This window comes from Parasteatoda tepidariorum, chromosome 5 (assembly GCF_043381705.1).
Source record: "Parasteatoda tepidariorum isolate YZ-2023 chromosome 5, CAS_Ptep_4.0, whole genome shotgun sequence".
Classification (NCBI taxonomy): domain Eukaryota; kingdom Metazoa; phylum Arthropoda; class Arachnida; order Araneae; family Theridiidae; genus Parasteatoda; species Parasteatoda tepidariorum.
In genome coordinates, this window is record NC_092208.1 from 56,651,767 (window position 1) to 56,665,344 (window position 13,578).

The following is a 13,578-nucleotide window of genomic DNA, read 5'->3' on the forward strand; positions in this document are numbered from 1 at the left end:
TATATTAACTTTGTAAGTGATTATAGCAAGTATTGTTTTCTTTAGTATAAATAGTATATTATAATAATTTTTTATTCATAATTGCAACATGCGATTAACTACCACTTCACGCCCTTAGTTTTTTCCATTTTTTACATCAAATTAATTATTTTGTATCGATCAAGATGGGCACACTACGTAAGGAGCCAAATCAAACATCTAGATAAACATTAGATATTTGATAAATGATTTTTAAATTTTCCAAGAAATTAATTTTAATTTCAGGAAAAGTAAGAACACATCATATAAAGGGTTTATTCTAATGATTATTCCAATTATACTTTTTTTTTTAAAAAAAAAGAGCCATTTTTTCTTTATCGCTGTCAAATAGATGCACCAAAAAACTGACAATGTGGAACATTACTCTCATTATCCTTTAAGACCGTATCTCAAAGCTAAAGTAATCTATCTCAATATTTAAATTAGAACTTCATATCCGTTATAATCGTTAGTCATTTTAATGATTATTAATTATATTTGTATATTATTAGTGACTCTAAAATTGTTTTGCAATACAAAATTAAAAAAAATATAGATGGATACAAACATTATATTAAAAGTTGAACGCCAAAATTTTGAAAAAAATTATCTTTTTTTAATCCTTTAAGTAGACAATTTAGTAGTCTGTAACCATTAAAATAATATTATATGAAAAAATATCGTACTATCTTTTTAAGTTTTTTCTATGCATATTCAAAGAAATTCTTATTTATACATTGTTTTTCTGCTAATTAAAAATGTAAGTAACTCAATTCTTTTTTATCATGAATAGTGTAAAAATGAGAATGATGCATTCCTAAAATTGTTTTATTCATTTTAAGAAAAGGAAAATAAGAAACACAATTATAGTTAGTCTACACATTGTTTGCTTTGTCAGCAATAAGAAATATACTCCATTTCGAAATTTAATTTAGTAAGTGAAGTAATGATTTAGATAAAACTTTTTTTAATTATTACGAGCCATTAAATTACTATGTTCGAAGTAAGTCAGTTTTTTAAATTGTTTTTCGCTGATGAACAAGTTAAGCATATTTTTCAAAGTATGGCTAATGTTCAATTTAAAAGTATTATTAGCTTTTCTAACACAAAAAAAACTTGGTTATGAATTTTTTTAGTTTTGTTCTGAATAGAATCAAATTGACTTTTTTTCGGGCGAAGAAAATACTCTGAAGCAGTATGTAAGATAGTTAGCATGGAATTTTTTCCAGAAATATTATACTAAGGAATTTATTGTATAAAATGTAGCTGTCAACTGCTATTCATGATTTAAAAGTTTATATTTATTTAAAAAATTATTCACTTGTTCTATGATTCAGTGGCTCACTCATTTTTTTGTTTTTCATCACAAACTATATCAAGAATATATAACGTAATATTTACCCAAGTGTCGTGTTATTTAAAAAATTTGAAACTTGAAAGAGACTTGTTGGTAAAAAATTTGAAAACGAAAGATTATATTGCATTTTTGCAGATTAAATATATAAACCTATATTAAAAATATTGCTTTCAACAGAGGCTGTAATTGAGCTAATATATGTATTAGGAGTGTTTAATGTCATGTTGAAAACATTAAACTAGCACCGCCAAGAACCTTGAAGCTAGTACAGAGTTGTGAATTAGGTCTATCACAGATATTTATCAATAATAAATTTAAATAAATGTAATATTTTTAGCAATTAATTATAATTTTTTAACTTTTTTTACAAAACAAAATTAATTTAAAAAAATTACGTCTAATAAAAATAATTAAACATATCCTAAACTAAATAAAAATTATCTATGAGCATTAAAAATACTTGGTGACCAAACTAATTAAAAATAATTGGTACCAAACTATTGATATAACATGTATGGATTTGTGTTCAACGTTTCACCGCGAGTATTTAATTTTCGGAGAAAAAATCGGTGGTAATTATTGTATTCAGAAAATAAATCCTTCTAATGATCTCTAAAGTGCATTTTCTTCAAATCTTATTTAAGTGAAGGTCCTTTTAGGAAAGAAAAGGCATTTCAGTTCCTTAATAAGAAAGCTACAGAGAATTATATGAAGTAAGTCCCTTATTTATTAAGTAAATAACTAGTTTTTTTTTTATATTTCCATTTTATTTTGAAATATTTTTTCAAGGTGAATTTTGAAAAAATTAACAAGTTCAAAAGTTCAAGTTCGAAATAGTTATAATTTTAAAATGTAAAATTAGATAATTATAAACTATAGAATAAAAAACAAGTTAAAAAATTTTTAAAATTTTTATTAGTACTTTAAGAGATAAAGAAATTAATTTTATATGATTTTCAGAAGGTAAACTTGGATAAATTTGAAGTTAATTTTTGTATGAGAGTGGAAAGTATTCTTAAACTGATGCTTCTTTCATATTTTTTGAACCGAAACAGCAATAGCTTGAAAACGACAGGATAATTAATCACTAAAAATAACTAAAACTTATTCATGAAGAATACAATTTCAAATTCAAAAACCTACAATTAAATTAGTTAAAGAGCATTTAATTTTATAAGCTATTAATTTGAAAAATAATGGGAGAAAAATATTGCTTTGTCAAAATTACATTAATATTGTTCTTTTTAAAAATACATATTCCTTCATATTCCATTTAAATTAATAGAAGTTTTCAAGTATCTGTTGTTGTTGTTCATTTATGTCGCGCTAGAACTGCACAATGGGCTATTGGCGACTGTCTGGGAAGCATCCCTGAGGATGATCCGAAGACATACCATCACAATTTTGATCTTCTGCAGAGGGGATGGCACCCCCGTTTCGGTAGTCCGTCGACCTGCACTCCGAAGTCGAGCACTTTACGGGAGAACAGTTCAACGAGGACCAATACCGCACACCCTCGGTCCCTACGCAGACTGATCCAAGTGGTCACCCACCCGCACACTGACCATAGCCAGTGATGCTTGACTTAGGTGATCTGCTGGGAACCGTGTCTTAACGATCGGGACTGCGGGACGTTTTCAAGTATCAAATAGGGATTTACAATAGGTTTACTAAAATTACCTTTTCGTTTACTATCAGTTTTTTTTATTAAATAATATAAAAATTTTAAACTGTATAAGTTATCATTAAAATGAAAATGAATATTCATTAATAATTATAAAACCTTAAATGAACGAAGTATTTTCAAGCGAAAAGGTAATCTAATTAAAAAGCGTATGCTAAAAACAGCTCTTTAAAACACATACTTAGTTGTTAATATGAAGCAATACTAAGCAGTAATATTTAGGCGGAATTTAAGAGCAAAATAATTCACCCAGAACTAAAAAAGTAATATAAATGACTTCACCTAATTATAATAGTTAAACAGCATTAGTCACCTCATTAAGTGTTATTCTACCTAATTTTAATGAAGGAACACGAAAACAAAATAAAGTTACAAGCAATATTAAAGCTTATCTATTAGTTAATAAATGATTAGCACCCTTGTAGCCCTAGTAGTTCACCACCTTAACGACTATTTTAGGTATTAGACATCAAGTTTTTATCACATCTGTGGCAAGTTGCCAAGACACAGCTGAAGTAATTCGATCGGTAAATGACGGTTGGCAAGAGAAGATCGCTGGTAATCACTGGATTGTGTACTTAAACTGATCCACCAATCAATCAATGAATGGGCTGCTGAGAAAAAATTGAGATTAATGAAGGAAATAATTTAAGAAAAATCGATTATTTTTTAGTAGATAGAGTTTCTTCTTCAAAAAGGAGAACCTCTAATTGGGTCCTACTCTACTTTTTAGAAAAGCTAATATTTACTACAGAAAAAGAGGTTCTTTTTTTATTTTACTGAACATAAAAAGTACGTTTATAGCCTATTTTTTTAAAAAAAATTTGCGAAAATAGTAAGCTCATTAGTTTGATCTCCCATTCTATGAAAGGTCATACAGAAAAAATAATATTTAAAAAAATTTCGCATTCATTATACTTAAAGTATACTGTAAGAAATAAAGTTTATAATTGTAAAATTAAAGGTTTTCAATTAGTATTTATGGAGATGTATTATAATCGGGGTACCAATTTATGGTGAAGATGGAAATCTCAGGGTGTTGGAAGTTGTATGGTATAGTGGACTAGTTGAAGATAGTGATGAAAACAGAAGATGATGAAAATAACACTTGAAAATGAAAACCGGATCATAACTAATATAAAGCTTTTATTTAATATGGTTCCAGAGCTTGAGATACAAAATATAAATATTATCCACAAGACTTTTGAGTTGTATAAATTTTGCCATAGTAATATTAATAAGGACAGGCCATGGGAGACAAATCCCCCACAACCTGCCTAAACAAAAGCCAAATTAAAAAGTACATGTAATTTGTTCCCAACGGACACAGAAGCATGGGTAGGAGATCCAAAAGTGTCGAATTATCAAAATTTAACAAAGCTAAAACAGAGCCAACCAGCATATCAATATTGGGTTTAAAATAATACCTTGGCGATCACGAGTCGTCAACAAATTTATGAGAATTATTACAACCATGCAACTAAAACATTTAGCCGATGGAAATTAGAATAAAAAGTTATAAATAGATTTTTGTTTTCGATTAGGCGCAACAGTGAATTAATAAGTCTGCATTAGTAATGAAATAAAAAGTATCCGTTACATTGATCTATACAAGAAGAAATAAATATTTTATATTCGTTTCAAAAGATTAAGTCTTTGATTTATTTTAAATATATAATTCTATCAATAAAAATAAGCTTAAGTAATGAAAGATATTTTAAAAGATAGGAAATAAATACGTAATGTCAATTGTGGCATCACAGTATTAAATGGAAAACTAAAAGAAAAAGGTAATGAAAACTTAATACGTCATAATTGAGATCATTCCTTACCAAAATGGATTAAAAATTTATCAAATACTAGTGTCTTTGTCAGAAGAAACTGAAAAGTAGTGAATGACTAGCTGTTTATTTTGATTGTTTGAAAACGGGGAACACGAAATAGACATTTTATATACAACAATAAAAAAGCATGTATTGTATAAAACTTAATTCAAAGATTAAGAATTCGTGATAGTATTAAAGAAAATATATTTGAATATATAATAACAAAGTAAAGCATTCATGCTACAGCCCATTTCATAACAAATTATCACGGAGGATAAGTCTTCACATTTTCGCGACCAACGGCATGATAGTGTCAATGTGTATCAGCACTGCGGATAGGAATCGAACTCTAGTTCTTCGCAATGATGGATCAGTGCTTTAATTACTGAGCCACCACAGATCATGAATAATAGTAAAAATTTTAATTAGTATTTTTTACAAGAATATTGATACTGAAAATTAGATCCAAGAAAAATTCTTTTGAAATACGTTCGAAAACTTTACTCTTTTTTTCTGTCCAATATATACCACAATTTGATGCATGGTCATAGATCAAATAAAAACGATGATTTGATTTTTGAGCAATGATTTGATATTGGAACAGCTTTTACAAAGCAAAAATCATTGCTCAATTTTGGCTAATGATAAGCTTAAAAAAACTATTTTTAATGAAAAGTACTTCAGAAAATAATATTGAGTAGGCAGATTAAGCAAGACTTATGTACAAATGTAACTTAACACACATCCGGCATTTCATAGATTCACTACTGGCCATTAAAATTGCTACACCAGGAGGACGACGCACCACGAACGTGAAATTTGCAGGCCGGATCAAGCATGTTGTGGTATGTAAATGATTAGATTATCAGCGCATTCATGCAAAGTAGCGACACCTTCAATGTGTAAAAAAGAAGAGATTTGGCAGTAAGTTTCTCATACAGAAATTAAATTTGAGCGTTTTTCTTGGGTTAAAAAGTGTTTGTTATACCTCGTGTAAAAAGGAGAAATGCCTACCAGCACGTGTCTGAGTTTTAACGTGGTCGAATTGTGGCCTACCGGGATTGCGGTTTATCATACCACAGTATTGCTGCTCGCGTTGGTCGATATCCCATGACTGTTAGCAGAATATGGAATCGATGGGTTCATGACGGTCATATAGAACGCTGTGCAGGATCTCTGCTGCCCCCATCACTAACAGATGAGAAAACAGACATGTTATCCAAATGGATTTAAGGGATCGTACAGCTACGTCACGAAACCTGAGTCAACAAATGGGGTCATTTACAAGACATCAAGTGTCTTCACGAACAATTCGATGACGTTTGTTGCAGCATGGACTGTCAGCAGGGCTATCATGGCTTCGGCTACCCTTGACGCTGCCTCACAAGCTGGAATGCCTCCAATGGTGTGATCAACGACGAACCTGGAAGCAGGAATGGCATGACGTCGTCTTTTCAGATGAAACTAGGTTCTGTATACAGCATCATGATGGCTGCATCTGTGTTTAGCGACATCGTGGAGAATGTCCATTGTTAGCTTGCATTCGACATTGCTATACTGCCCCATCTCCTGGAGTAATGGCATGGGATGTCTTTGGATACACATCTCGATCACCTTTTGTTCGCATTGCCGAAACTTTGAACAGCAGCCGTTACATTTCTGATGTGTTAAGGCCAGTTGCTCTGCCTTAGCCTCCATAACGCTACGTTTCAGCAGGGCAATGCACGACCGCATGTTGCCGGTACTGTCATCACCTTCCTTGACACAGAATATGTTTGCCTCTTGCCCGAGCCGGCGCGTTCTCCTGATCTCTCACCAATTGAAAACGTCTGGCCATTGGTTGCTGAACGACAGGCACGCCACCACTCGTCAGTCACTACGGTCGTCGAAATGTGGCGTAATGTTGAAGCTGAATGGATTGCTGTAACCGTCCATGCTATCCAATCTCTGTTCGACTCGATGCCCAGGAGAATAACTGCTGTTATTGCTGCCAGAGGAGACTGCTCTGAGTACTGATTTCTTAGGATCTATGCATTTAAATATCCTGAAAATTTAATCACTTGTTCTTCCAACTATAATGTATGTTCCCAATGCATATCATTCTATTATTTGCTTTCCTTCCTGGTGTAGCAATCTTAATGGCTAGTATTGTAAATTATTATAATGATATTTTTGTTTTATTATGGAAATAGAACACAAAATCAGTAAAATTAAAATAACGAATAGCCATTTTTAATTTTCTTTAGTGCGTTTTAACTCTAGCTTTATTGCGGTCTTTTAGCTTAAAACATCGCTAGGAAACTCATTACTTATCACGTTATGCAATAAAACCTGCATTCATATTGATCTTTTTATTAAGGTAAATAAGGATAAATATGTGAATCAGACCAATCAGACCAATTGCTCTCAAATTTTATATTTTTTGCTGTTACAAAATGTGTTATTGAAAATTACGTAAAAATTTGTAAACTTTGAAATTTAAAATTTTACTATTATTAAATAAAGTAAAAAAGAACTATTAATAGTTACTTTGAAATGAATTTATAATTGTATAATTGTGCGTAATTGATTTTTTTATTTTTTTTATTTGATTAAAAATTTCACGGATGAGTGAGAGAGCTTCGTGCTCTCGTGCCACTGGTCCTGGGTTCGATCCACGGGCCAGGTAGGGTTGCTCAGCCTTTCACTTCCTCAGTGGGTGGACAAAATGAGTACCAAGCATGCTTAGGGACAAAACACTGGGAGTTTCGCATTCGGCTGGCCACGCAACCGGAACATCTGCTCCTGGATCCCGGAGCAAGAGGTGAACAAACCTGAGATGGGCACAGAAGGCCATGGTCCTATATGGGTTGTCACACCACTGACTTTAGTTCAGTTTTACAAATTTCATGAGATGGCAAAACACAGAATAAGTACACAGAGAAAACTATTCTGGTAAAATTACTATACTAAATGCTAATGACAATTCTGGGAAAACAAAAACTTAATTTCGGTTAATAAAACCAAAATATATTTAAACCATTAATTTGGTAATTTTTCTGTTCATATGGAAACGGATCACAGGAAATTCCGGTTTTCATGATTATAGTTCTTATTATCATATATTTAGTAATAAATACAAAGCTCACAAGTAAATTTAACCCGAATAAATTACTTTTATGTCATACTCTAGGGTATCCAGATTAAAATTAACAAATATAACTACATTTACTATGTTTCATCACAAAATATGAAATCATATTTTTTCGTTAATTTTACCAAAATCCTTATCATTGCGCTTAAGTATACATTATCGTACTTGGTGTTCCCATAGAACACTGCTAATATTATGACATTTTTGCAGTTGTGACCATACTTTATCTCTCATTAACATTAGGTGGTCCAAACTTTTAACCCTTCACACGACAAATTTATTCGGACCGAATTTCTTCCTTTGCAGAATTCTCAAATCGCATTTGTTGAGAGACAGGAGTAAAGATCCAACACAAAAAGTTATGCCTACTCAGAGAAAATACATTTTTGCGTATTATTTTGTAATTTAATATTTAGTTTGCTCTAAATAAGTAACATATTTCAGGTTTAGTCTTCCGCGCATTGAGATTGATTCTTAATACGTGAAAATCTAATCATTAGAAATCTAAAGCTATTCAAAGGTTAAGTGAAAAGTTATTTATTCATTTATTGCGCACTGTATATAAACATGTCATTAAATAATTATATTTTAATTCAACTCTGGTAAGTTAATTAGTTTATTAGACTAAACTCGCTCCATTTTAATATTTTCATTAAATATTTTTCAAGCCACAACTTACATACGAATACAGATTTAAGACATTTTTGTCGCTTTTGAAGAATCCGCACACTTTTTTAATTCTTTGTTTGAATACCAATCGCTTGCCTGCATGAGTAGGATAAATTCAGGCAGTAATAAAAAAAAATAAATGTGTATCAATTTTGAGACAGTATTTGTTAACCATATCCCAATATAATAATGAAATGTATAATATATAATATTTTTTCACTACAATGACGACGATCTTTTTCATGAGTTGTATACGGGATCATTTTTTTTCATTTGTTTACTCAACTAAATTGTTTATTCAATTTTTTTTTCCATTTAGGAATTTTTTAAAATTCCTTACTTATAAATTTGAAAGTTTATTATTTGTTAATAGCACATCCCTATGGCAACCGATACTACAAATTATTTCTAATTTACCGGATGAATAAAAGATGAAAAGAACGAGAGCAGAAATGAAGTTAATCAAGGAATCATCGATTGCATGAATCAAAAAATCGATTTATTAGTGAATTGTCCATTCAGATAACGGGTGAATGAGTGAAAGGGAGTATAAATAAATGAGCATACTACTAAAAATCAAAAACATTTTTTGAAAAAATAGTTTTAGAATAACAAATATAAAGTAATTTAAACACCCACAATATGTAACGACGGCAACTTTTAAAATATATTATTATTAATATTACAAAAACATAATTTCAATGCTTGAACATTTTATGATTTTTTAAATTTAAATTTTTTTTGACCATTGAATAACAATTTTATATTTCCTATCGAGTCCTTAGTGGAGTATTTAATTTTTTTAAAAAGAATACATAAAATTAATCCCGGGAATGTTTTTAAAGTTAAAAGTTATGGTTCTCAAAGTACATACAAAATAAGCTATGGATTAAATTAGAGAAGTTATTTTTAAATTATAATGACTAATAGAGATATTGTACAAACATGGTAGAATGAAAGATTAAAATAGAAAGAAATCTATGTAACGAATAAAAAATATTAGTATAAAAATAATAATAAACTATTAAACCGAGTATTTATGTACATCTGTATTTATATTTAAAAAGAAATTAAAGTTTATTTTTAACTATATATATTTTTTTGAAGTAAAAGTATTATTTGAGGATTAGGTAATAAAAAGCAAATGAATGTATAAATTTTGCGGTAGTATTACGCGTTTTTTATTGCACTCATACTTGCAGCTTAAAAAACTTATATAATTGAAAGCTACTAAAACCAAACGTTTTAAAAATGCTAAACAATGAAAGCTTTAAAATATAAAAGCTAAAAAATTAATTCCACAATGTTACTTATTATCTACTACTTTTAATCAGGTTAAATAAGTTTATTTTTAGAAGCCAATAAAAGAGTATTTCAAAAAGATCAATAATTTTAATATTATTCTACACATTTAGAGAATTTTAATCTTTGTACAGTTGAAACCTAAGCAATGTTTTTTTTTATCATAGCATTTTTATTTATTTCAGTTGAACTATTCTGTTTTTTTTTTTATTTTAGTAATAAATAAAGTAGTTGATTTAGATTAGGTATATAATATTTTTTCTACGTATATAGAAATATTAAAATCTTCCAAATCTCAAACTATATACGTAAGCAAAGGCATACATAAAACTACGAAAACTTTATGTTTTATAAAAATATATATAAAATATTTTGCTTATCATTAAAATCAGTGCATCCAAAGCAAAGTATTTCTTAATCCATGAAATGTGTGTTAATACCAGAATTCAAGTTGAAAAAGTACAATTCTGAACTCTAAAACGTCAGAGCATCCAGAAGATTTCAAAATTGAAAGCAACGAATATAATAATAATTTCCGGTGCATTTAGCTTTTTCAATTTTAAAACGAATCAAAGCTGTCTTAATATAAAACCTCTGCTGTTAAACAAAATATGGAAGTAAAATTTTCTTGAATGTAAGATCTTTTTGGTATGGGAAAAATAAAAAAAACAATAAAACGGAAGATATGTCAAATCTTTCTAGAAGGTTCTATAACAATAAATATTGCAAAATTGTCCGGCGTTCTTAACCAAACAAATCTCAAAAAAGAAAAAAATTCCTTGTATTTAAAATTTTAAGAACAATGTCACGGATATGCTAGAACATGTCTAATAAATAAGGAATAGTTCAAAATAAAAGTGATATTTAATGCTCGATGAGTTGATAATAGAAACCAAAGTAAGTGACGTAAAATTAGACAATCATTCATAAAATCATATTCATACGTAATCAAATAAAAAATGTAACGAAGTATTGAGTTACTTATTATTACACATACGTTTTAATATTTTTATAACATGGTTAATTGGATTTAAAGCCTCATCATAACGATTGTACGATACAAAATGTGGTTCATTTATTATCTGCAAAACAAAGTCATTTTCGTTCATGACATGAATAACCATATAACTAACGTCCGATGCAAAAGAAAAAAAGACTAGAATACGTGTTTGTAAATGGTAGCGTCTATTTTTAAGCAAATGAATGATATCATGATAAGAAATATTAAATCAAAAATATAATTAGAAAAAAAATTGACATACCATGCATCCATCCTCGATTTCTGGCACAATTTGTTCCTTGGACAAGAAAAACTATCACAAATGTAATAAGAATCCTTCTAACGCAATAGTTTTCCAAACACTGTGATTGTTTCAGTTTCCAGTATTTACAAAACATCATATATTTATTTTTCTGAGTTTCTAGTCTGAGAAACTTATCGAACCAAAATTTCCAACTTTTCAGTAGAAAAAAAATTTCTTTGGCGCTATATCAACAACCGCATCTCTTTTTTTAATATTTTTCTTCATATATCGATAACTTTTTGAAGGAGATATATTTCACTTGGCATCCGTAACGTAGGCGAAAAAAATTCACTCTCAGTAAAACTTTTTTTTTTCTTTTCAATTCAACTCTTTTGGCAGGAAAGTGGCTAACAATAAAGAAATCGTGAACGAAAATAAAGAAAATTCGCCTAGCTTTTGTGCCAAGAACGTGGAAAACGTGACTGCCGCTCTCAAAGAACGGCGATACCTTAACAAAAATTACCAAGTTTTGTGTACTTGGCGGAGTTTGGCTCTCGCACAACTTGCGCCAGGAGCTAGACTGGCTGCATGTGGTGTTAGTTGGGAGCTTTTATAGTTGGTTGGGAGCTCTTCTGGTGTTAGCCGCGATGCACGCACGTTTTGCATGATCTGTTTCTGAACCCCGTTGTCTTTGTTCCTCTGTATCGGGGAGGGTATCTTTCACAAAGAGGGATTAAATATTGCTTTTTTTTTATAAGTTTTGTCGGACGTAGGGGTTTACCAAATATGATTTATGGTCTAAAACACTTAATTGGGTCGGGAACTTTTTATTAGCTTTATGAAATCTCCTGAAACGATCGGAAATTATATAAATAATCATAAAACTTTGTTTAACTTCTGGTACAGAAATTTTTTCCGATATTCTATACTGTGTCCACAAAAATAACTTACATAGTGATTTATTTAAAGAATGAAATAAATAGTTGCATAGATTGCTTTAATATTTGATGGTTCGATAGTCATATAAATTTATTATGAGATTGTTTCAGCATTCAATATTGTTATATTTTCCAAATTTGTAGAGTTTAAACATGCATGTTTCTTCTCCAAAAATTTGTTTACAGTAAATTTAATGCATCATATATTGTCTTATTTACCATTAGTTTTACTTAATTATTTAAACAGTTAAACTGATAGTTAATTTATCTAAATGATGCAAGCGTATGAGATAATTAGTAGCATATTAAATTTTAAACTATTAAAATTTTTTTAACCCCTTTTGGTAGATTGTCTACAAAAAGAATCTCAAATGTTTTTTTAAATTACTTGAGTAATTTTATGTTACTGAAATTCTTTTTAAAATTGTCTTTATTATTTTTTTCAAATTGCCGTAATTTTAAAAATTTAAACATTCGTTAAGCCAAAATTTTTTTTTATTCCTATAAGGAGACATATTTTATTTTTCCATTGGTAGTGTCATTCAATTTCCTTCAAATAACGATTTGTGAATTAAATACTTTTTTTTTAATTTATAACATGGTTAAAAATAACTTATATTCCAAAATATTTGAAAAACATTATTTTATGGTTCCTAATATAATCAGCAAGCTGTAATTCAACAATGTGAGGAAAGTTATGAAACATAATAAGTTACTTGAATTAGTATTAATAATGTAGAACAAATAACTGTTTTAATAAAATTTCGAAATAATGGAATAATCAAATTTTCCAAATTACTATCAATTTTTGTATAATTACCTGCCCAATAAAATTTCATTAGTCACTGAAGAAGCTTTTAAAAATTGAAAATCATTTTTATAACAAAAGCGTTCTATAACGTTCTTATCGTAAAAGATTAAGATTAAAGTAAGTTATTATGACTTAAAATTAATCGTTTGAGTTCATAATTTTAATTTCAACGAAACAGCAAACGATTTTTTATAAACAAATAAAATCCTTATAATTATCATATGTATCGCTTGCTTGTTTTTCTCATATTTTATAAAAAGATATTCAAAGGTTACAATGTTCTAACTTTCAAAAAAAGAACTGAATTTAAAATTTTTAACTGTCTATTATTGTTTAATCTAAGGTATTAAGATTCTTCAAAATTAAAATTTTTAAAAGCATGATATGTTACTAAAAGAGGTAACTTTTAGTGCTCTTATAAATAATTTATAAACTCATGTTCTTATAATATTTTATAAAATCAAATATATAAAAAATATTTTTATTTTAAGATAACGTAATTTTATTTTTATAAGAAAAATATGCATATAAATAAGAAATTCCAATTAAAATTAATATTTATAAACTGTTTTTGTATTTGGATTAAACAAATATTT

At 28.9% G+C, this 13,578-nt stretch overlaps 1 protein-coding gene across 1 annotated transcript in view; it reads right to left on the bottom strand.

Annotated features, from left to right (window-relative positions):
• LOC107443142 (uncharacterized) overlaps positions 1 to 11,819 on the bottom strand; it is a 222,035-nt gene extending 210,216 nt beyond the window's left edge. Inside the window, exon 1 of the mRNA XM_016056911.3 lies at positions 11,252 to 11,819. Coding sequence (XP_015912397.2) covers positions 11,252 to 11,390 — 139 coding nt within the window. The 5' untranslated portion in view covers positions 11,391 to 11,819. The remainder of the gene's footprint in view (positions 1 to 11,251) is intronic.
• Positions 11,820 to 13,578: the final 1,759 nt, after the last annotated feature.